Consider the following 25,060-nt stretch of genomic DNA (forward strand, 5'->3'; position numbering starts at 1 on the left):
TCCAATTCCAACAGTCCAAACACAAAACTAGGCCTCTTCCCCATGTCCTGTAGCCTGGACTCTTCTAGTAGAAAACCAAGATGAGGTAGTCACACATGAGCTGCAGGAGACTCCAACCACATCCCATGTCTGGGCTACCTGGACGTGTTGCCTTTTACCTGTATCATTGTAAAGGTGTAATGTGTTAGATGTATAAAGCTTAGTTTGAGCAGAAAGAAATAGTTTCTTTCCAAAGCCTGTAAAAATTGAGTTCATTAACATCTGTCCATCACATGTATTTTTTTAGTGCTAGCAAGCCAGACAAACACTCCCAAATACAACACAAAAATATATATGTATTTTAATTTTCATTTGGTCATATTTTATTTAACAGAATGTTATTCTTCCTCAGTATCCAACAGTGACTTAAATTAGTAGTACTCTCCAAAGCAGCCCACTGATCACAGAGAATTGATGATATTTAAATCTGCACTATAAAGAGTGACATGTTTCACAAGTTGCTTAATCTTCAGATTTTAGGTTGGAACACAACAGACCATAAGTAACAATCTTACTAGGTCCAACAATAAAGTTCAAACTGACAACAAGTTGTGAAAATAGAATACTTAATGAAAATATACATACAACATGATTGATAGACTTGTCCTGACTTTACAAATCTCAGACCCCCTGAGTCCTAACAATTCTATATTAGATACAAACAAACAAAATTTATCCTGAGGATACAAATGCTGTTTGTAAATTACTTCTCTAACTTCTGAATTCTTGATATGGTGCTACAGGCTTTTCTGCAAGGCTCCAAAGTAGGTTACTGCATGCAAAAAAAAAAAAAAAAAAAAAAGTATTCGGTGGTCACTACTACACAAGTACTACAGATCAGGAGAGGCTTAAGGCACAGATAGCCAACCTAGCTTTTGTAATTTTAGATGTTGCTATGCCATGACTAGCTGTTAATCACCATCCTCTAAGATGTTCTAATAGATTACATGAATGTTTTTATACATGCATGAAAGCAGAACCAACAGTGTGAGTTTGTAAACAACATTCATTGGAAAAGGACTACTGCCATAATCTACTGCTGCTTAAGTGTTGGGGCAGTAATCTCTAGCTGAAGAGTGATCGTTAACAGCCAGGAGAAGTCAACACCTTAAATCACAAAAGCTGTCTCAGGTGATTGTCTATCTATACCTTTATGGATTTCTAGTCAAAAATCTTTCCTGTATTCATCTCTGGTGAAGTCAGTCTCTGCTTCCATCTTCCATTTCACTATGGAAGGGAGATTCACTCACCAGAGATTTCTGTAAGGGAAATTTTTTAAATAATCGTTCTCGAGATCCTGTCTGTCGATTGTCAGTGTTTTGTTGGTTGGTTTTTTGTTTATTTGTTTTTTCTTTTACAGTTTTCCCCAGTTATACACAGAATGACTTATATACAGAAAACAAGATGTTATGGAATGCAAGGGATAAGAGAAGAATAAGTGCATGTGGGAAAGGTTAGCAGGATACATTTCATACAACAGTCCATGAAAATGCTAGAGCCAACTGATTTAAGAGATATTATTGTCAAGCTGAAACCTAGTTAATTGCAAAATTTATTTTTAATACGGCTAGGTATTTTACGAGTGTCCATCTGAATAAATTCATAGCTTTAAAATATTTTCTATCATTCAATTCCTTCTGCCACTGAAGCATGAAAGATGCACATGAACCTCAGGGAAAATTATATTTTAGGGAAATTGATTACATGCTAAGTCAAGGATACAATGCAACCAAACACTGAAAACCTTTAATTCATTATAATCTTAGCCATTACTTGCAACCATCACCAATTTAGTACGTTTAGGTTTAAGTGTAGTTCTTAAAATTGTCTCTTTCCTTTAAATCATCTCCACTCTTGGTGCCTACTGGCTACTACTAACATCACCAGTAGACCTGTTAAAGATACAGGACACACCATTAGCAATAGCTTGAAAGCTGCATAATTATCACACAGCACCTTGGTGTGTAGGGGAGGTCTCTGTGCCACTTACTCTCATAACCTGCTATGCAGAACAGGAACAGATGCAGATACTAGAGCAAAACAGACTTGAATCCCTTCTCCTGTAGAGTTACCTCTGCAGCAGGGACTTGCAGAATATATCCCTTCCTTCTCCTCCTCTGGACAGGTTTGTGAACATGAACTTTGCAGTTCCTGGATGCTATGTTGTTCTCACATACCAAAGCCTCGTTGGAAACAGTGGAGACAGTTCAGGCCTGCTGTACATATCAGGTTTAAATATATCAAAATCAAGTTTGTGTTGGAAAGTGAGAAATATATTTTCTTTGACCCTTCTGATGGCAGATTTGCCATTGGGCTTTGTAAAGCCCCTTTAATATCAACTACAAAGCAAATGAAAGCCTCTCTCACCATTTTATTCCAATGATTGTTCTGTTCACTCCACCTCCCCATTGTTCTTTATTCCACAGGCCTCCCACCTTTACTTTTTGGTGTATGGCTCCGTGCCTTCTCTTCCTGCATGACTTCTTCAGCCAGGCAGGGCACAGCAGTTTGCATCTTTCTTCAAGTGCCCAAGTCTCAATCAGCCTGGGTCTCCTCTCTAGCTGAGGATGTGATGTCAAGCACTGATCTGTGAAGTCATGTTCTCAGGCTCAACAACTCTGTCTGTGATTTCACAACGTAGCTCAGAAGCATCTTCTGAAGATTTGGGAAACTCCATTATAGCCATAAAAGTGAAATGGTGTGGGAACAAAATGGGAACTCTACTCATAATGTATGTGGTAGATCTTCACATCATTTTTGCCATTCCAGGTTTCCAGCACAGGCCACTTTCTGTCTTTAATTATTGCATTTTATCATTTTTCTATTATCTCTTCTCTTTGTTTTTTCCCCTTAAATTTTTATTAACCAAGGGACCCCTTTTGAGATGCTTGCCTTTAGGCACTGCTGTGCACTGCTGATGATGTGGCAGCATTTTAAGGAATCACAGCAGTATTTCCATATTAAATACAAATCCTAATTAATTCCCACCATTTGTCTGCTGTTGAGATAAGGCAATTCACTGGAAATTATTTGCCAAAAGCAAATAGATTTGTTACACCTTTATTAGAGAGGACTTGTTGTCTGTGATTGGTACAGAGACAAAAGAGTTGCCTGACTAGAGTTCCCATAGACAAAATACTTTGGTTGTGTTTTAACATAAATAGCATGCCACAAAAGAGTATCCATGTTTTTCCTTTCCATTTGAATCCTGCAGAAATATCGCCAACTCAGATTTTGAACTCACTGTAGAAAGTTTTTTTTCAATTTTAAACTGGAGTTTGATATATCTACCATCAATCAAAGCACTTTATATACACAAAACATTGGAGAATGACACATTACTGTGAGCTTGTGACCTGTGCTTCACCTGCACCAATGCCCAGCATACTATAACTTGTCTTTTTTTTTTTTAAACAGCAACATGAAGTTGCAACTTGTGCATTCTGTCAGGGCTCAGTGCCATATTTGTGGCAACAGACTCATGTAAAGGAAACAAACTAAGATCCCAAAATCTGATGGAAAAAAATTCCTGCTCAAATGGAAACTGAAATGCAGACTGAATGATATGTCAAAGTTAATGTGCTAAATACAGACCTTTGAAACAGCATCATTAAAATTTACATGGCAGTACAGAATATGGAATCCTAGCTAGCCTGCACTTTCACTGGAGGTCATTTAAGAATACCTCCAAATGAAATGCCAGTGTTCCTTGTATGGCTAACAGGACTTTATTATTGTTCAAAGCCATCATGAAGAGATCCTCCCTTGACAGGTTCAGAGTTCTCTACTGGGCAGCCAACAGTAAATAGTTTTTCATCAATTAGATGGGGAAAATGTTATTTCATCTTGAGGGCATACTCCTTTTTTACCAGCTCCTCAGCAGAAGGCACATACATTCAGATATAACTCAAGCAAGCCATCCCTTGTTTGCAAAGGGCTCAAGCTAAAATGCGTAGGACATTTCTAAGGAAACTGGGCATGACTGAATCAACAGCCAGACATTCTTCTCACACAAAAGATTTTCTTTCTTTCAGTTCAAACCGGACTGAGTGATCAAAGCATTGCTTTTGCCATACGTAAATTCAACACGAATGTATTCTATGGAGATTTGAACATCTCTAACTGACTGTTTCCATACTGCTACCTGAGAAATGGGATGATTATTTTTTTCTTGATTTCACATTGTACTTTGAACTTTTTGGATGAAAGTCCAAAGTCTCAGCACCACAAATGCATGCACAGAAGCTACTCACAAAATGCCTTTCATTAAAAGGACATTACACAGCTAGCCAAGTGATTTTTCAGTACAATCCTTTGAGATCTTTTCTCTTGTTTTTCACACTGATATTCTTACAAATTTGTCCTAGTACCCAATCCTGTTGATAGCTCAAAAGGACGTGCCCCAGAGGCAAATAAAAATGATCCAAGACAAACTCAGCTTCCCCCTGCCCACAGTCCTTAAGTCTTATTTTGAATTTTTTTCTTATGCGTATTCAAAAATCTGAACAATTCAATATATTAATAATAACAAAAACAATATATTAACAGGGACATGACCAGAGCTTATTGTAAATTGATTTCCAGGTAATTCTGAATGGTAGAATTATTATATTTGGTAAACTTTTTATATTCCCAAAGAGAAATAATGAAAGTAAATTATAAAAGAAATTAACATAATATGATCAAGTTACAATTTTGTCAGATATTGTACTTAGGCTTTGCTGTGGCTGTGTTTAAATGATACAAAGAACGTTCCATGCAATGTACTGAGTTAAAACAATTCTTTAAGAGAAACACAGCTGAAGAAAATCTGCTCTTCCACACAACAATACAGCTGACATCTCGAGGTCCTTTCTACACCGATTTTCTTTAATTCTGTGTTATGTATACCATTATAAATATCTTTAGTGATAGGCATCTCATGTTTGCAGAGTGCAAAACATCTTTTTAAATATGCTATACAATAAATTTACATTTCTGTAAAGATTTCTTAAAGCTATATTACACCTAATATCTATTGGGAACCTGCATGTTTGTTGGAGCTTAGTGGGATTGATTACCTGTCTTTATAAGGCCAACAGACTTGCACATCTGTGATTACAGGACCAAGGAGCTTTGGGCATTAAAGTTTCCACAACTTCTCCATATATGTTCAATAGAGTCTTCCATGGAAAAGACTTTGTGAGAGCATTTTCTGTTCTTGCCAAAAAAATTAAATCAATTTTACACTTTTTTTCTCCTTTTTATTTATTTATTTATTTTTGTCACTTAGCTCGTTGAACAGGTAAATCCAGTCTTTCCACTAAGTTCCTCATATGGCAGGATTTTTCAGGTATGCATATCAGCATGCATAAGCACGAGATTTATTCTACCCAGTATACAACAAAGGTCAGAAATAAAAATGACCCTCCCAAACATTTGAATTTTATTTTTAGCACTTCAGTTCTGCTATAAAAATTCAACATTAAGTCTTATCATAATAAAGATTGGAAAAACTTTTCAGTCCAAATTTCAGCTATTAAAAATTGACCTATCTATAAAGATTTTCTACAAGAAGCAAGGGAAAGGGGAAAACACTTTATGTACTCTAATGAGTAAAAGAGAAAAGCCTTCAAAGAATACCAAGAGCATGTGACATTATCCATTTTCTTATCCATTTTCATATTTTTTTTTCCAGTGTCACAACTGCAGTAACCACTGCAAGAATTTGCTTCAGTGAAATAAAAGCTGTAGCCCAACTCCTTAACAGTGAGGATCTTATTGAAAAAGTAGGTTTGTTCTTGGTGAAAGATGAAGACCAAGTAATGCAAATTTATAATATACCCCGCTTTCACTAACTAGAAATAATAATTAATGCTCACTAATTTCAAGCTGAAATCAAGCATCAGAAAAAATTACATAAATTACAGCTAATAAAGAACTCACAAACTAAACAGATTTATCATTGGTATGCAGAAGCTTCATACAGTTGAGCAGATATACTTTCCTACAAAGATACTCCGTCAGGATGGCATTTCCATTTTCTGTCCAGACTGCTGGTGTACTCCGCAATCAGTGCTGGGCTGGTTCACACCAAGGTTTGGCCCAAGTATACAAGAGCATCCGTGAAGACTTTGATAACTACTGTGTGACAGTTTGCACAAATGTGACTAAATCCCAAAGCCCTTACGAAGAGAACATTTATACTGATATTACAGTTTATCTAGTACGGATTTAAGAATCAGCTACAGCAATACACTATTCCACTAGCCATAGATGTGGGAATGTATACATACATTCAAATATGGCACTTACATAAATCCTAGAGTTACATCTTATCTATATAGCATGATGTTACAAGATTCGTAAAAAATAAAATAAAATTGTAGATAAGAACTCATCATACTTTCAAGCTGATCAAAGAGTGGAAGTAGTATTACAATACCTTCATCTACTGAAAACTTGTAGGACAGACTGCAAAGATGTAGGCAGCTACGGTTCCCATTCACCCTTTCTGCAATTGCCACTGATTAATACTTCTCAAGTTCAGGCTCTGTACCTTTTCCCTTTGTTTCTCCGTAACACATATCATGAAAATGGAAATAAGAGTGTGAAGAGGAGATGACTGGTTCAGACAAGTTTCTGCAATATGCATGTTGAAGCATATTCTATTTATCAGTATTCCTAATGAACTGCTTTATCTATGTACTGCCTGAGCTAATCAAGGATGATGCTGGAAGAGACTGGCTTATCTCAGCACTGAGGAATGCCAAAGTTGCCACCATGGATAAATTCTGAGATGACACATTTCCAAGATTTCTCTTAACTCTCCACAGTCCACCAATTCCTAAATCTGGAATAATCCTGGGCAAGGAGAGGTGACTCATAACCAGCAATTCTGAAATTTCAGTGAACACTGAAGTGATGGAGGAAAGTCTTACCACAGAGCTTCAGAGGCAAGGTACCTATGAGCTACTGCCTCCCTAGTGGTCATCTGTTGAGCATATTCTTAATCACTGCGTTGTCCAGATATGCTGTTGCAATATCTCCAATTATTTGGATGTTTACATGAGCATCCCATGCTGTCTCATTCTGATTGCAAAGTTAAGCCCTAATAAGAAATGCCTTTCTAGTTCAAAGGATATATTCCTGTCTCAGTATATAACAAATTGCACTCGTGTCAACACACATTGATTACAATGCCCCTGCATTTCAGCTGACTTAATACTTAGTGAAACCTGTTGCCCTTTTGAGGTAAAACATATTTTTCTATTATGGCACATGTTAAATATATACACTTACACTACAAAAACAAACAAACAAACAAAAAAGTGCCCCAAACACATAGGCTGAGATATTTGACTACAACTTATTCATATTAATCCTTGCTTGGAGAGGGATGCTGTTGTTCTATGGAAAGTTGTACTATATTAATCATGAAGTCATCTCAATATACAATCTATAATATATCTAAGTACACTGAATTGGTATGATTTCCTGTATAATCCTTCAATTAAATTTACTTGTCTAACAATGTCACCTTACATGTTTGTCAGAGATTGGTAAAAATATATATATGTATGTATCCAAGTCTCCCAGTGCAGAGGATTCAGTGATTAACTTTTAAACTCTGCTGCCAGGCTTTAACTTCAAACATTGGTTCTTACACTGAACTTAGAGGATTATTTTCTCATTACAAGGGAGAACAGAGTTCTGGAAAATTTCTTGACGTGCACCCAAAATGCAAGAGAAATAACTCCAACATGGCCCACGTTACAGCATCCAGATTAGGGTAACAAGCTGGGTTACTTGCAAACTGTAAATAAAAAGGAAGAAACCTCACAGACTCATACAGCCAAACATCAAGCTGTCAAAGAGTTGGCTCCAGCTCATCTGTTATCTTCTTCACAATGCTACATGGTTTATGCTAAATCACAATTGTAAGCCACAAAGTTAGTTGGAAATAAATTCCTACATTTAGAAAATACTTGACTGGTTCCCCAAGTTCTTATAATCCCTCTTTATCTTTGCACATTACTGAGCATTGCGGAGAATATACTGTATATTGCAGTCAATATACTAGCTGCAGTATGGCTTCCTACAAGAAGGACAACATTTAATTGGCTTTGATACTTTTTCTTGTCCGGCATGTGTTTCTCTGTGTGTGTGCACGCATGTGTGTGTGCATGCACATTTTCTACTCTTTTGTACGGTGCACTTCACTGACATATTTAGCAGTCACTCATAGTATTTGCTTACCATATCTTAGAAAGTCAAAGTGGAGGATTATATTGTATTTACAAACAAGTTGGCACTTACAGAATAAATTATTGATTCCTATTTTTAATTATTTTCCTTCTTTCTTCTCTTCTTTTTCACCCCAGGGCATCCAGAATTCAGGCAGAAAAGTAAAATCTTCTGCCTGCTTCCATTATGCTACATAAACATGAGTAAATAGGATTCCAGTTGGTACACTCTTTCCCAATGGTTTTCTTTGCGGAGTGCCTTCCAATGCAGTTCATGTTTGATTCTCAGGAACTGTTAGTCAAGGGAAAGCAAAGGCTGCATGTTTTCTTCTTCATTCTTATCCATGCGTTTTAGCACCCCAGGATCCACCACTGACTGAGACCTGCAGAAGGGCAACATGCTTATTTGACATTTCTAGGTGAAAACAAATGAAGATAAATCTCAGCTTTCTTTTGCTTTTCCTTTCTGCTAGGGCTTAAAAACAATGATACTGTTACACTGAGCAATCCAATCATCACAAATGGTCAGAAAATACCCTTAAAGAGTGGATACATGCCTTTAAAGAGCTCTGTGTTGGTTTGTGGAAATAGGGGCAAAAAGTGTAATAAAATAGATCCTCCTTTCTTCAGTGAAGGAGCAAGTAAAGCGTATCCTTAGCACACAACAAAGAGCAAACGAAGCTGTCTTTTGTATTGATGTAAGCGCTGACCCCCTCTACCAGAAAGCAGTTGTCCAGTAAAGAAGGTATAATTCAGCCACCCAGCTGGCTAACAGCATGCTGCAATTAGTGACATCTATTAGCTAGAAGCATATTTGTTCCTTTTCCGAACAGCACTTAATGCAATAGAGCATGCTCCTAAGCCAACCCTGGGGAAGCCTGCCATAGCCAGCAGGATTTCTGGAGCAGTGGACACATCTGTCAAACTGGCTTGTCAGCTCAGTTAAACACAGCAGAAAAGGACGGCAAAAGGCTGAATTCAGTGATGATTGTAAATCTTTTCCAGATTCTCTGATTCAGCACAGAAACATGACACTGGTATGGATACCATGCAACGGCCATTTGTGAGGGAGAAAGAAGCCCTAGCCTCCAGCAAAATCAAAACATTCTGTTGGAAACAAAGCCTGAAGTGGTAAGAATGAGTCTCACATCATGTCACAAGCTTGTCAAAAAACAGACACTTCTAGGGTACAGTAAAAGAAACATTTGATAGATGTTTCCTTTACAGTGTGATGAATCTAATGCTAGAGATGTACATTTCTCTTCCTTCCTGCAAAGAGGACTTGATATGGCTAGAGTGTGTGTGCATCTCAACAATGTCGGCACAAATTTTTGATCAGTAGAAGCACTACAAGTTTGCCCACCTGAAGGACTACAGCACAGAGAAAAATCTTTATCAATTTAAGATAAAAACATATTATCAGTATCCCACTCTAGAATGATCCCCTGAAGCCAATGAATGAATCTGCTTGCAGGAGTTGATTTGTTTTTTCTCAAAAACTATAAGGAAAATATTTTAAAAAACAAACAAGGAAAAACATCTGAATCAAACTTTATGTGAATTCTTGAAATACAAGGATATTTTCCAACAGTAATTATCCTCTTACCAGTGCTACAGTTGAGAAAATCAACTTTGAAAATCTGATGGCCTCTCTTGTGATAAACACAATTAAAAATTTTTAATTAATACTGTACAATAACCGTCATTTAGAATGTTAGTCAGCTCAACAGGCAAAAAGTTAAGCCAATAAATTGAAAAAGCTTTTTTTAAATCTGCATAAGATACTGTTCAAAGCTGATTAAAAATTTGCTGGTGAGAAACTGTACTGGAAAATCCAGTTCGCCAAGATAAAAAATGCTGTGGGAGCATACTAATTTCAAAGAATTCCCAATTGAATCCAAGTACTAATAGCAGACTGAGCCTTCTTAGGCTGCCAGTATCTGAGAAACAGAAGTTTCCATTTCTCATCTGTAGAACTAAAGGAGAGATGAAAAGTCTGCAAACCCAGACTCAAATTCCCAGGGAGGCAGTAATGACCATAAATTCTCTGGGCCTTCAAGCTTCTCAATTCCAAGGCAGATGTGAAAATGAAACTGTACAAATCCTGACCTATGGCTTGCAAGCTCAGGAGAACAAATTCCTTGTAGAAGAAGAAGAAATAACTTTCATTCCATTTAAATCAACATTTACTGTCTTCCAATTCAGCAGCAATTCATGAACAAAGTCATATAAAAGTATTTATGTAAATCCGTAACATCTTTTATTTCTGTCTCCCAAACAACTTTATAGACATTGCTGAATATATTCTCACAGATCACAACAGGACAGAGCTGTAATGCAAAGTCCCATTGCAGAGGCAAGGAACCAAAGCTATAAAAAGATAATTTGCAAATTTGGTCAACTCAGACATCTGCCCTGTGGAGTTAGATGTGCAGATCCTTGTGACCCAATCTGAACGCCTCAGCCATGGGAACCATGGGTGTACATGGCCACAAACTAAATACAATTACTGAGACAGCTACAATAGTGTCACAATGTGAAGGTGTTCTCATAAGAGATTTGCACTATTTGGTGGGGTTAATTTCTCCTTATCTCCACCAATCTACCCATCATCAGCGTTTTTTTCAAGGAGAGGTCATCCAATTTACCCAAAGTTCAAGCAGATCTTAAGGAACTTCAGTAGTTCCCACTTTCAATGCATTTGAGATTTCTGACATAAAATCTTTAAACTTCATTGTTGTTTTTTTTTGTGTGTGTGTGTTTGTTTTTATTTCTATGGCAATCTTCTCTGCATTTCCTAAAAAATATATCTCTTTCAAACTGCACTGTCTTAACAAGTCTTTAAGATATACTCCAGCCAACATCACTTTCCTGGCTGACAAGTCTCAAAATATTTTCTCCTGTTTGACTTGCTCCCAAATTCACTCTTCCTTCTGCATCAAATGCCAAGTTCTGAAAATGAATTCTCAAGTTAGTATATTCCAACTTAATCTGAAAGAGTTTATGTAGATTCTCTGTCCCATATGTTCACTCCTAGGCTTAACCAGTATAAATTGGTCAGCCTCTTCTGTCTAGCAACTAATGATAGGACAAGAGGCAAAAATTAATACTGTGGATTATAGTCAGGAGTCTTCTTAACAAAAAAAAAGTCCTTATACCTAATAAGCTGAGGAAACTACCAACAGGTTCATAAACAAGGAACATAGGAAGTTCCATACAAACACAGTGAAGAATTTCTGTACTGAATTTCTTTATTGTGAGAGTGCACTGGAACAGGCTGCCCAGAGAAATTGTGTAGTCTCCTCTGGAGATAATAAAGACCCATCTGGGTAACTTCTTGTGTGACCTTCTGTAAAGATCTTGCTTTAGCAGGGGAATGTACTCAATGCTCTCTTATAGGTCCCTTCCAACCCCTACAATTCTGTGATTCTGTGTGTGAGAAGGCAAATGTTAACCTCAATATGGCAATATGAGGTTAACATATTAGCACCTTTAACCCACCTCTTCATTGACTTAGGAGAGAGGTCCTTTTCTATATCTTTTGCTGGAGCATTGTAGGAGTCCGCATTGCATTCACTGTCATCATCATATTCATGGTCTAGCAGTGTTCTTGCCCATGTCCCCATGTCATATGGGGGCAACATTCCTCCAAACTCTGAAGGCAGGATCTCAGGATGTATTAGCTGATGTAGACTGTTGAGGTTATTACCATGAAGGAATATCTGTATTTACATAAAAAGATAAAAAGAAAGCATATCACAAAAATCATCAAAGCCCAAATTACATCATCATTATTACAGAATATTGTACAGTTCCAATTTTATGCCTATGTTGGGCTAACAGCGATAGCCAACATGGCACACATTACTTCTACCTTCAGTACAGTCAGACAATGTTCATATACCTACAAAGCAATTAAAGCATTAATGTTTGCAGGACAAGCAACGTAAGGATTGTATGAACTAATGCTGACCAACAAGACAGACAGAAATCAAGACAGACAGACTGCTTATCTTTTGCAATTTGTTTCTCCTAATCCTGAGAAATAAATTAAGTAAATAAATTAAGCACATAATTTAGTAAATAAAATTAGCATTCATTATATACATTAAGGAATATATATTGACTTCCAAACATCCAGCCTTGAGTTCTATGAAAAGAAAATAAAAAAGACAAACAAGAATATAATGAAGAAAATTTCTTCCTTCTGTCTTACATGGCAAGCAACGAAGCAAGTAATAACAGTAAAATACTTTCATTGTCAGCAAGGGAATTGCTGATGGACTATTTGATATTGTCCATCAGAATTTTTATTGACTGATTTATTTTCAGATATGCTTTACATTTACATATACATAGTGTATGTACACAATATGCACATATACCTACACTGACATTTATACTTCTGTTTATATTTAACCTCATTGTTTCTCCTCAGAAATCTGCAACAGGTGATCAATGAGTACTAAAAATGGAGGATCTCTGGATTTGGATAGCCTTCTTCCACTTTGGAAGATCTGTAGACTTTCCATTGAGAGATATGCCTTCTCTTGGGTGTGGCTTCACAGATAGCTCAAAGAAGCTATTTCTAGAATAGCAAAAAGGCCAGGATTCACTTCTTGTACCAGGAGCAAGTGCTACGGCACAGTTCACATCCACAGAGTTAAATTCCCTTTATCTCCAGAACAGAATTCATCAACACTATTTACTGGTCTTTGAATTGTTCCAAGGCAATGTCTAAGAGAGTATTAGCTGGCACTGGCCAGTGCCATGCCAGAGAGTGCTTGTACAATTAAACAGTAGGAATGGCAGTGCCCAGACCTCTTTTAATTGACTTGTGCAGAAGCAGCCAAGAAGGCAAGGGAAGTTATTGCCTCATATTGCTGCCTTTTGCTCTCCATGGGGAAGACAGGGTGTGCATGTACATGGAGTGCTACCAGTTCATATCCTACTTCACCTTGCAAGGACTTCTCTGGGGAGCTATACCTTGATTTATCAAATGCTAAATTCAAAAAGCAGACAGACAAAAAAAAAAAAAAAAAGCAAATTGCTTCTCTCATATTTTAGCCCACTTGGTTGTGGGACATCTCTGTACCTCAACTGGAAAACTGATGCTGTAATGGGAGTGAGGAAAGATAAAGAAACAGTCATAAATTTTGTCACCTTCCAGTCAGCTGCTTAGACAGAAGAATAGTCAAAAAGCTTAATGTAAACATGCAGATTCAGTATTTCCTTCTCAGAAAGGAATTATCTTTGCGTGATAGAACAAATATTAATAGCAAAAGCAATTTATTTTATGTTAATTTTCAAACTGGACGTTTCACTATTTTAGCAATTGCTTTATATATGTACTATGTCAATGCAATTATCAGTTGCAAATCTACCAGATCTTTCAAAAATTGAAAAAATAATTCAGGAAATACATGAAAGATAAATGATGAGATCCTGATACACTTCTGAAGATAATTTTGTGGGATTTTTTTTTTCTCACAATAATTTGTTCTCTTTCTTTCTTCTGAAAAATAAAATTTATTAACTGCAATATTTAACTATCTGACTACTGCCAGAACTGACTAAGAATTAACAAAAACTGTTGTAAAAAGTTTGCATTTGGACAAGAGAAGAGCCACTGATGTCATCTATATGGATTTCAGTAAGGCTTATGACTTTGTACCCCACAACATCCTTCTCTCCATATTGTTAAGATATGGATTTGATGGGTAGACAGTTCAGTGAACAAAGAACTGGCTGCAAGATCAAATTCAGAGAGTGGTAGTCAGTGGCTCAAAGTCTGGATGGAGATCAGTGATGAGTGGTGTCCTACAGGCATCAGCGCTGGGACTGATACTCTTTAATAGCTTCATCAATTACATAAACTGGCGGGTCAATTGCACCCTCAGCAAGTTTGCTGTTGACACCAAACTGTGAGGTGCAGTCAACACTCCAGAGCTACAGGATGCCATCCAGAGGGCCGTAGGCAGGCTTGAGCAGTGAGCCCAGGTGAACAAATCCAAATGCAAGGTCTTGCACTTGGGTCGAGGCAACCCCCACACCAATACAAGCTGGGGGATGAAAGGATTGAGCGAAGCCCTGCTGAAAAAGACCTTGGGGTACTGGTGGATGGGAAGCTGAACATAAGCCAGCAAGCGCCCTCACAGCTCAGAAAGCCAACCATATCTTGGGCTGCATCAAAAGAAGCGTGACCAGCAGGTCAAGGCAGGTGATCCTGCCCCTCTACTCTGTGCTGGTGAGACTCACCTGGAGTATCATGTCCAGATGTGGAGTCCTCAGTACAGGAGAGACACAGACCTGTTGGAGCACACATCCAGAGGAGTACCACAAAAATGATCCAAGGGATGGAAAACCTCTCCTACGAGGACAGGCTAAAAGAGCTGGAGCCACCAGCCACTGATTCAGATGACTCAATAAATATTTAGATACCTGATTATTGCACTGCCTTGTCGCTTATTTTCAATCTTTTAACAAACCCAGGAGGTGTACTGTACTGCCTGGCTGTAGATAGATGGTCCTTGACTTAGTTAGGCCTCAAACATATCTGGCACTGTATTGTTCTACACTGAAGCTGTAGTCAGTTGAGCGCAACTGAATCCTGCAGAATGAGTTTTCATTTGCATATTTATAACAGATATTACATAAAAGTCTTTGTAATCTATAGTTCAAAATCTGTGAATACAGAGGCCTCTAAAGCATAATGTCAGTAAAAAAACAGGTAAACACCAAGAAACATTGTAGCTTTGTATACTGTGTTTGCAGAGAAAAAAACAGAGCTCCTTAGAGACCTGATCCTGTAAGCAAAAATTATCACCACGTTCTTTGTAATGATTTTGTATGGAATGCTGTTTTGCTGGATGACAAATTTCCAGTTACAGAAATAATATCATTCCATGTGCCACCTAGCTGTAACTTAATTGCACTGATGCAAATGCTGCAAATTAAGCAATGTCTGAGAGACTGCTTGTGCTTATGCACAGACACACGCACACATATTTCCTTTCACTGGCTTTAACTCAAGTGACTAGTGACTATTTTCAAGCTACTGTGCACCAACTGTGTATTTTAGTTTATACTAATGTCAAAGAAATCACTAGGAAAGGACTTGGTATTCAATGTGTCTATCATAAAAGAAAGATACAAATCATTCCAAAATTTTATTGCCACAACTTTCTTATAAAAATTGCAATGCTGACAATACCATTATATAACCCAGAAGGAATCATATGCTTGTATGTAAAAATACATTTAAAAACACTGTTTACAGTGTCCTTGAAGGTTTACAGGTGTCTGTAAAACAGGTAAAGAAGGTTTTTACAATGCAACTGCAATTAAAAACTTTCCACCAAGAACAGTCTATTTATATGACAATACATCTGCTGACTACAATTACCAGATAATGGAAAATGAAAAAAAAGTATACCCTTTTTCGTGTCTTCTCCTTTAAAAAGGGCCGTATAACTGTGTAGAGAGCATGAATATACCATGGTTGATTGACAAAATGTATTCCTCCAAACCGAGCTGGAAAACTGTCCTGTACATGAGAAAAAAAAATAATAGATGCAATGTGATTTAACTCCTAATAGAAATAGCACACACATATATCATTTTTTTTTAAAATGCTGAATGTTTTTATTTTTATAGCTTAAATGAAAAGAAATATTTTTCAAAAAAAGCGTCCTTTCAGTGTGCGTCAGCCTTCTATACCAAGGAGTAACACATCCAAGGAGCAGACCGGTTGAGAACTGTGATGAAACAGCAGTAGACATTCAAAAAACAAGAACGGACAGTCTTTTTAACCTCCAGAAATGCTCTGAACACACATCATTTGTCCATATTTTATCAATGCAATATATTTTTCTCCTTCCCACTTCTTTGAAATTTTATTCATTTTATTTACTTATCACTACCAGTGTCACTAAAGAGCACTGGAAATGTCCCTCTGATTTCCACTACTATTAAAAATCTCTTCAGTATTAATCATATTTCACAAAACTGAGAATACATTAGACATTACGCATAAATGTGTTATGCAATATCCAGGACCATAATTTTTCTCCTGTTGGCAGAAGCGTTTTGGGAACTTAAATGTATGGATAGAATATCTGTGTTGAAGAAATGACATTTTTTCTCATAGAAAAACACAAAGGGTAGATAACTCCCTAGTAAAGTTTCTGATTTGCATTTTCAGTTTCTAAGTGAAGAGAGTATGCCAAAGGATTTGGCAGTCTGAAGAGAGCAGACACTCTGTCCTGGGATACTATTGCCAAACTCATCACATGTCCTGATTTTGTCTTTGTCTGATTGATCATATGCTCAAACAATGCAATAAGCTGCTGCTGCTTCCCATATTGCCTAGACTTACAGGCATTAGACTTGACGAAAGCCCCTTTTTGTTTCCCCAGGTTATGTCAGAACTTTTATCATGTTGGGTATACAAGTTTACTAAATGAATGGCCTCCTTTTGAATCTTTATTCAACATACGGTCCATATCCCGGGCAATCATGATAGTCACTTATATCAATTTTCTTAGCAGCAGCAATTCCTATCTCTTGCTTGACAATATAGGTACAGACAAGAACATGTTTGCCAGTTACATCTCCCGCTCTTGTGTGGCTGCAATAATGCAGATTCAGGCCAGTGTCAGAGGGATCAGAAGCTCAGAATGAGGCAGTCAAATATTTTGTGAGGATCATTTGTTTAAATATACTTTTTTTTTTTCTCCTCTGGAGACAAGATAGCAGGCCATATACAAGTATCCACCAGTCTAGATATAACTCACAAAGCACCGTTTGAAGCATACTGATTTAAGGTCATAAAGCACACGGTAAAAAAAAAAAAAAAAAATGTAGACAAGAAAAAGTCGTAAGCTATTATCAACGAAGCAAGAGTTCTCAAATAAGGAAAGCAGGAAGGAAATCTTTAATGAAATGTCGCCAGATAGTAATATACTTTCAAAAAGTGTACATGCCAAGAAACCTCCATAGTTCTTCTAGTGTTAATAGAACTGCTGCAAAAAAGAAGCCTGAAGAGGCCATTTGCTTCTCTGAACAGTACCACTCAGATACTGATAGGCATTCCTAACCAAGGGAGTCTTATCCACTCAGAAGCAACATGACATGATGCAAAAGTGTAATCAGAATAAAGATATAATTGTCTTGCACATATGCGTATGTGTTATATAGAACTGACAAATGCAGACACACATATGCAAACTTGTTTTTCAAAATCTCAATCTATGTGATTAATATAGTACCTCCTTTTCCCCTACTCTCTGTCACCCTTTTACTGTGTACCACTTACCTTCTAATTCCAACATCTGTGTGGATTCAAGGAAGAAATACTTTCCATCAGGAGACAATACCTTAGAAATATTCTGCAGGGAGGTTGACAGGTAATATAGACACCACTAACATCTAGATGGCCATGGATGGCCAATGTGATTAACGGTCTATTTTGAAGATTTTCTTCAGAAATATTTGATTAACAAAAGCCTTGAAGTAAAACAATTCTACTGGAGGATTGTGCTACTTGCTAAATGCCCATTTCCTGCCAACACTAAATGTCAGACAGGATGGTTGATAATATGACATGTAATTCACCCTGTTCAATATCATAAATCCCCGAGCACCATCTTGAGAACACAACCTCTGATATATGAAAGGTAGTAAATTATGTCCCTATCACAACCCAATGAATCCATTGGAAAAGATAAATCATTGGATGACATCTTAACCTTTCATTGCAGGAGATACCATTCATCTAAAGAAGGTTGGGCGTATTTGGTTTATCCAGCAAGGAAGTGCAATGCAGCAGGCTGCATACACAAAAGAACACTCACCGTATCTGCAGAGGATATATTTTGCCATCTAAATGTCTTTGAAGGTATCTTCAGAATTAACACTGGAATGGTAACTATATTAAGATTTGCAAAGATCAAACACTTTTTATAATCTAATACAGAATACAACAAAATAAACAAGACAGTTTAACAGTAACGCCTTCCTGCATAATTTTTATAAGCTTTTTAAATTAATACAAGTGCCCCTAAACTTACACACACAAAACCATGGAATGCTTATTCTTTACTGTTTAAAAAATGCCTCCCACAGAAATTGACAATTTTTGAATGAGAAGATCTCAATAGGCTATGCATGGATGCACACAGAGCAGAGCCAACAGCAACTGTATTCTATTGTGTACTCAAAATGGATTCCCTGACAATTTGGTTATTTATGAAGATATTACATTTCTAAGAGACAAATGGAGTATGTTTAGAAAGTACCACTTTGACACTTTAAGATTTTCCTGCATCTTGGAATCCATTTACATGGACAATTGTGAATGTCTGCAATGATCCTCCAATAGGATATGCCATTTGACATTACAAGCAGCTCATCTTGGTGTTTTTCAGCAATTCTAAAGGCATTTTCCAAACCTGACTGAAGTTCTTGGATATTTAACATTTTATGTGACTACACCCATGCCCAATTTCAGTTCTAAGTGGGTACCCAAAAAATTTAGGCCCGTAAGGAGAATGGGTGACTTGGTCAAAATATTCTGTCATTATCAACAGTGCCGAGAGTAGAATTCAACATCTTCTGAATACAGACTAAAAACAAACAAACAAAACAAAACAAAAACAGCCTCATCAGCACATAATAAGAAAAAAAAAAAAAACAACAGCTGCTGGAGAAAGAGGCATCAGAAGGTTGTCTGGCTCTTCTCAAATCTATCTGACTAGCGCACTGGGATTTGCCAGACAGATGGTCATCCTACACAAACAGCAGGTAAGAATTTTCTCCAAATCACTGACTCTTGTGCGTTGTGTTTTGTTTTGGTTTTACGTAATTAAGTCACAGGTATGATGGTAGTCATGACTGCTTCTCTAAACATTCTGTATTTCTACAGAAAAGCCTGTAAGCCCCTGTAAGAATCATACAAATCTTTAGTAAAAGATATCCCATGCCAGAAAACAGTAAGAAATGGAGATCAGCCACAAAGTAAACCATGCATTTTACAAGAAAAGTAATAAATCAGATGGGCAATTACCAAAGCATTGAAAAGGTCTAATTATATATGCAAAACGTAAGGATTTTAGCATTCACAATAAGCTATAACCTGTAAGCAGAAAACAATGTCAAGATACTCCAGATATCTTGTGACATGGCCATTCCACCAACACAGGCAGACAGGAACTTAGAATTAAGACCTGCTTTCCCTGTGATACAAGGCACATAAATGACCATTAACAGTGTGCTGTTAAGGAAGAAGTGCAGCCTTACTCTACAGTCCCGTTTGATTACCATTGCATGGCAGTAACTGACCTCTCCTCTAATGTCTCCAGGTCAGTCATGGCCGATACATTCTACTTTACTGGGTTTCCTGACAGCAGAGTTTTGCTCCACACACAGAAGTTTTTTCTCTTCCTCTCATAGTTCAAAAGATCTGTCTCCCTTCACTTTCTTCCCAAGGAGTCAGCTGCTTATACCACCGACACACACACTCAGCACACGCTGAGAGGCCAGGTTTCCTCTTGCTTTGCACCACATCCCACCCTGTGCTAGGCTCAACCATGATCTGAAGAAACTCCCTTGGATTCAGAGAGGGTCCTGGCCTTCTCTGAAGAAACTGAAGGCCTGAAGAAACATTGTAGCACATGTAATAACACCAAAACCAGTATACAATATTATCAGTACTTAAGAGAGGAAAGTGCCCAAATTCCAACTGAGTATCAGGGTCTTCTTAGTGGTGTGAGCATTGTTTTCATACTAAGAGATAATAAAAATATGAAAAATAAAAGAGCTTTTTAAAGTCACAGTATTCTCATCTCCACATAAAATTTGTCATTCAAATATTCTACTTTTAGTTCCCCCAGATGAAATAATCTGAGATAATCTTTGTTTTCACAGCTGTTAAAAGTGGAGTTCCAGTTGCACACTGAAAGCCCAGAGATACACTTACAGCCCAGCCACATCTTGGCTGCATAAGCACACTGCCCACCACCAATAGCTTGTCCAGACACACCTTACCATGTACTAGCACTGTGCTTAGGCACATATGCTCTAGAGTTCTATTCTGAGGGTTTGTTGTCCTTATGGTGACAACAAGTGAAACTGTTTTTTTGTGGACAGTCTCAAGACATCCTTCAATGGACTGTCTAGACAATTAAAACAAACACACTCACATGCTTTACTTAAGGCTATGTTTGAGTGCTGTGCTGAATTTAGGCTGTGTTTGAGTGCTGTGCTGAATTCAGGTCATAGCATCCACGGACAACAAGAGGCTACAGGGTCAAAACTGTGAAAATTGTATATTCATAATAAAAATCACAAGTTCAAAGATGACATATTAAATTATTAATATCTTAAAAGTCACTTAAGTGTTATTTATGAAGACAAAAAATTCAGATCTCCTCCAGTTATTCAAAAAAATCAAGCACTGCAGAGAAAAAAGTCATTATGATGAACCCAAACAGTACTTTCATAATGGAAGACCCCATGAGAAAAATACTGAAATATTCTGTAAGATGAAAGATGCAGCATGACTAAACTTAATTTTTAGTATGTTAAAGAGGAAACCATGCAAAATCAGAGACAGAAAAGCCCTGACTGGAAAATTAAAGCTTCACTTCCCTCGTACTAGAAGGTTTGAAGTACCAGAGGAACAAAGAACCACTGCTGTGCACATAAGAAAAGTTTTGCTCCCAAACTGTAATTTTCATTGAAGGAATTAAAAAATAAAACATTTCTAATACCAAACTTCCTGCAGGCATCCATCCTTGACAAAAGCATTTACAATGTCTAAAAAAACCTGTAACTCTGCTCAAGACATGGCTTTAAACTGGGACTGTATCCACTGGTATGGTGGGATGATAAAGAGACAGGATTGTAGAAGGATTAGTACTGTTTGGCTTATGGAATACCAGAAGGCAGATGCTATCTATAACCATGCTATAGAGAATAAATGACAGATAGGAAAGACTCATTCAAAACAAAGGACAACAATGGCACCCAAACAAAAGTGTAACAGTTTACCATGACCAGAGCTTGGCTGAAAAACAGCAGAGAGTCTGGAAGCATGAACATAAAACAAATATGGGAGGAAATAAGCAGCCTAACTCATTTTCATAGAATGACGGAATATCCCGAGTTAGAAGGATTTTAAAGTTCATCAGAAACTTTGAGACAATAATTACTAAATTATGAGGAAGCTGCTCTCTAGTTTGTAGCAACAGGAGACTTCACCTTGTGATCTATTTCTCCGTACTAAACTTCTTAAGGTTTGAATCCCAAAACTTTGTTAACGTAAATAAATTCAAGATATTAAAGCAGATGTTTACTTGCAGTCTATTATAGACCACTTTTATTATTAGGCTGCTGAAAAAGCAACCAGACATTTTATTTTTCAGGTTTCATTTTTTTCAAAGGTGGTGAAATTTTTATTGATCTCTGAAATATTTGTAACATCTACATAATCTGACAAAACTAGTGTTCAATGAAAGAGATATTAACTAAGAAATTTCCTCCTATCTAAAAATATATGGATATATTCATATGCTAGTTAGTTGCTTTAATGATTTTCCTCTGTAAGTATGGTGTTGTTATCCCTCAGCTGAAGATTTTCTTTTTCATTAAACAATGTTAAACCATTTCTAACACAAACTAAAAGTGCCCAAATAAATTTTTGTCACTCTGTTCAACTTAAAGAGCACTACTTACAGGCAAATTAACATCGTTCAGTGACATTCCTACAAAATAAGATTTAATTATCTAGAACTGGATGTTGCATTTTGCTAAGAAGCTTCCAATGAGGCAATTTAACTTTTGGCAGTTCTCCTTTTCATTTCTATTAGTCCTTTTATCTTACAGCTCATATAGAAATATGTTAAATTGAATGAGTTGAGAACAGAGAGATTATATCCGAACAGAGAGATTATATCCATACAGTGAGAACATTGCTCTTTTCACTGAAGTATCTGTCATAATTTCAAATAATCTTGCATCTTTCATTTCAATATGTTAAGCATAAAAACTATATATTGGTAAGATTAATTAGGTGGGTAATGATTTAAAAGAAATTTATTTGTACGCATGTTTATATATGAATATAGTAATACATAAATCTATACAGAATTCATGTTTCCATTATTTAGAGAACTCCAATCACTGTCATTTTTTTTAATTACATGCACTTGATAAAGAAAATATTTTGCATAAAAGCTCTCCGCTGCATTTAGAATTACTTCATTTTTGTAAATTAACTTCAAGTCTTTTGGCCTGATATTTTGTAGGAGTTAAAGTTGAATTAGAAATTGTGTGCAATTCTTTAAACAATATTTTCTTGTTTTGACTGGGGATTGGGGGTTTGAGTATTTTTTTCCCTTTGCTCAATTTTCATCTTGAATTTGGAAATATGAAGAATTTAATTTTATAAAGGAAATTTAAAAATGCTGTTTTCCAAGGAGAATTCTATCTTCAGCTACAAATCCTGGTCTTTTTTAAATTTTGCATAACAATTGAACAGTTTGGAATGTGAGATAATAGAAAGGAAAAAAAAAAAAAATCCTTTTCAAAGTGTAATGCTGTTCCCAAATTGGAAAAACCAGAAAAGCGGTAAGAGATAATCAGTAGAGTAGGTTCTTCCATACCATTTTCTTTTCCTGTGATGGAAACCATTTTTTACAATAGGCAATTATCAGATGTGGAAATTCCCATAGGGGAAAAAAATCCATTTTCTAGGCAGCTTGTGAATGTTTTATTAAATTAAGTTTACAGACAAATGGAAAAACACTATGCTATCAGCAAGTTTGCTGGGAGGAGGGGCTGACACACCAGAAGGCTGTGCTGTGATTCAGCAAGACCTGGACAGGCTAGAGAGTACACTTGGGTGGAGAGGAACCTTACAAGGTTCAACAAGGGCGAGTGTAGAGCCCTGCATCTGGAATGGAATAACCATGTGCATCAGAACAGGTTAGGAGCTGGAAAGGAGCTCTGTGGAGAAGGACCTGGGTGTCCTGGTGGACAAGAATTTGGCCATGAGCCAGCAGTGGGCCTCTGTGGCCAAGAAGACCAATGGTATCCTGGGGTGCATTAAAAAAAGCATGGACAGCATATTGAAAGAGGTGATCCTCCCTCTCTACTCTGCCTTGCTGAGGCCAGATCTGGAGTACTGTGTCTACTTCTGAGTTCCTCAGTTCAAGAATGACAGAAATCTCCTAGAGACAATCTGGCAGAAGGCCACAAAGATTACTAGGGACCTGGAGCATTTCCCTTATGAAGAAAGGCTGAAAGACCTGGGACTGTTCAGCCTGGAGAAAAGAAGACTGAAAGGAGATCTTATCAATGCTTGTTAATATCTAATGGGTGGGAGTCAAGTGGATGCATCTAGGCTCTTTTCAGCGGTGCCCAGCAACAGAACAAGGGGCAATGAGCCCAAAGTGGAATACAGAAAGTTCCGTATGAACATGAGAAAAGATTTCTTTAGTTTGAGGGTGATAGAGCACTGGAACAGGCTTGCCCAGTGAGGCTGTGGAGTCTCCTTCTCTGGAGATATTGAAAATCTACCCGGACATTTTCCTGTACAAATTCTGCAGGGAACTTGCTTTAGCAGGAAGATTGGACTTGCTGAATTCTAGAGCTTCTCTCCAATTCCCATGATTCTGTGAAAATGGTGCAGTGCATAAATATAATAGCACTACCTTTGTAATGTTGATGGAATAAAAATAATGCAGGAAATTACCACTCCTAAAATATATCATCAAATTTCTGAAGGCAAATGTCTTTGGTCAGGAATGGCACTCAAGAGGGTAAAATGCCACACCAGCATCTGAACTCCTACCAACATGGTCATGAAGTCATCATTTTTTAGTCAAAGAGGTTAACCTGATCCCAAACAGCCCATGGTCTCTACTGAGTTCACTGCCCACAGGATGAATGTCATGGTGCTTTTCATGATGAGGGAAGCTTCCCACAACCCCAAGGCCATTTCAAAGAGGAGCACAAATATATGCAGCTTCTGCCTCACACTGCAACCACTTCCAAATGTTAGAAGACTATGTAACATCATACATAAATTTTCCTTAGGGAAGCTACACCTATTTGTTCTGTGAGGTATAACCAAAACATGATCTCTTGTGTGATCTCACAGTTCTTTCAGAGAAGAGGAAAGAGAAACCTTTGCAAAACAACAAAGATAGAGAGAAATTCCTGCCCAATGAGAGGGCAGGAATCAGAGCAATAGCATAAGAGTAAGGAGCGGAGGAAAAGGCAGAGATTAAATTAAAATTAATTCAGAGAGGAATACAGAGAAATTAACACCATGCACAAGAGAAAAACTTTCTTCTATAGTTCATCTTCAAAATTTGAATAGAAAGTCAGGGAAAGAGAAATGAATAACAATCTTTCACAGAGGACCCACTTTTTTTTTTATAACAGGTGAAGACTGAATGGATTTTGCAGACCTAATCTCAACCAGGATAAGCAAATACCGAATCTTATGATTTCTGTATCATATCTGCATATCATCCCAATTGGAAATTTCCCAGATGAACCAGAGCCAACCTAAGGATTTCAACCAAAATTTGCAAGAAATTACATCTGAACTGTATATATTACCTACACAGGCAACGAAGTGCACAGGTCTGCAAATGGATAGGTTGAACAGAGGTAAAAATGCAAGCTTCTTTGTTGTGGCAGCAACTAACCATTGATCTGAAAAAAACAATTCTCCAATCAAAACAATCCCCTTTTTTCCAACAGATGAAGAACTCATAAACTGTTGT

The 25,060-nt window shown here is 37.1% G+C and overlaps 1 protein-coding gene across 1 annotated transcript in view; it reads right to left on the bottom strand.

Annotated features, from left to right (window-relative positions):
- Positions 1–338: 338 nt before the first annotated feature.
- The window catches only part of CLVS2 (clavesin 2), a 56,595-nt gene continuing 31,873 nt past the window's right edge, over positions 339–25,060 (bottom strand). The window contains exons 3-5 of the mRNA XM_003204242.4: positions 15,700–15,810; positions 11,766–11,986; positions 339–8,647 (exon numbers count right to left, since the gene is read on the bottom strand). Of these exons, the coding sequence (XP_003204290.2) occupies positions 8,560–8,647; positions 11,766–11,986; positions 15,700–15,810 (420 nt within the window). The 3' untranslated portion in view covers positions 339–8,559. The remainder of the gene's footprint in view (positions 8,648–11,765; positions 11,987–15,699; positions 15,811–25,060) is intronic.

The sequence above is a fragment of the Meleagris gallopavo genome, chromosome 2 (assembly GCF_905368555.1).
Source record: "Meleagris gallopavo chromosome 2, MGAL_WU_HG_1.1, whole genome shotgun sequence".
NCBI classification, from domain to species: domain Eukaryota; kingdom Metazoa; phylum Chordata; class Aves; order Galliformes; family Phasianidae; genus Meleagris; species Meleagris gallopavo.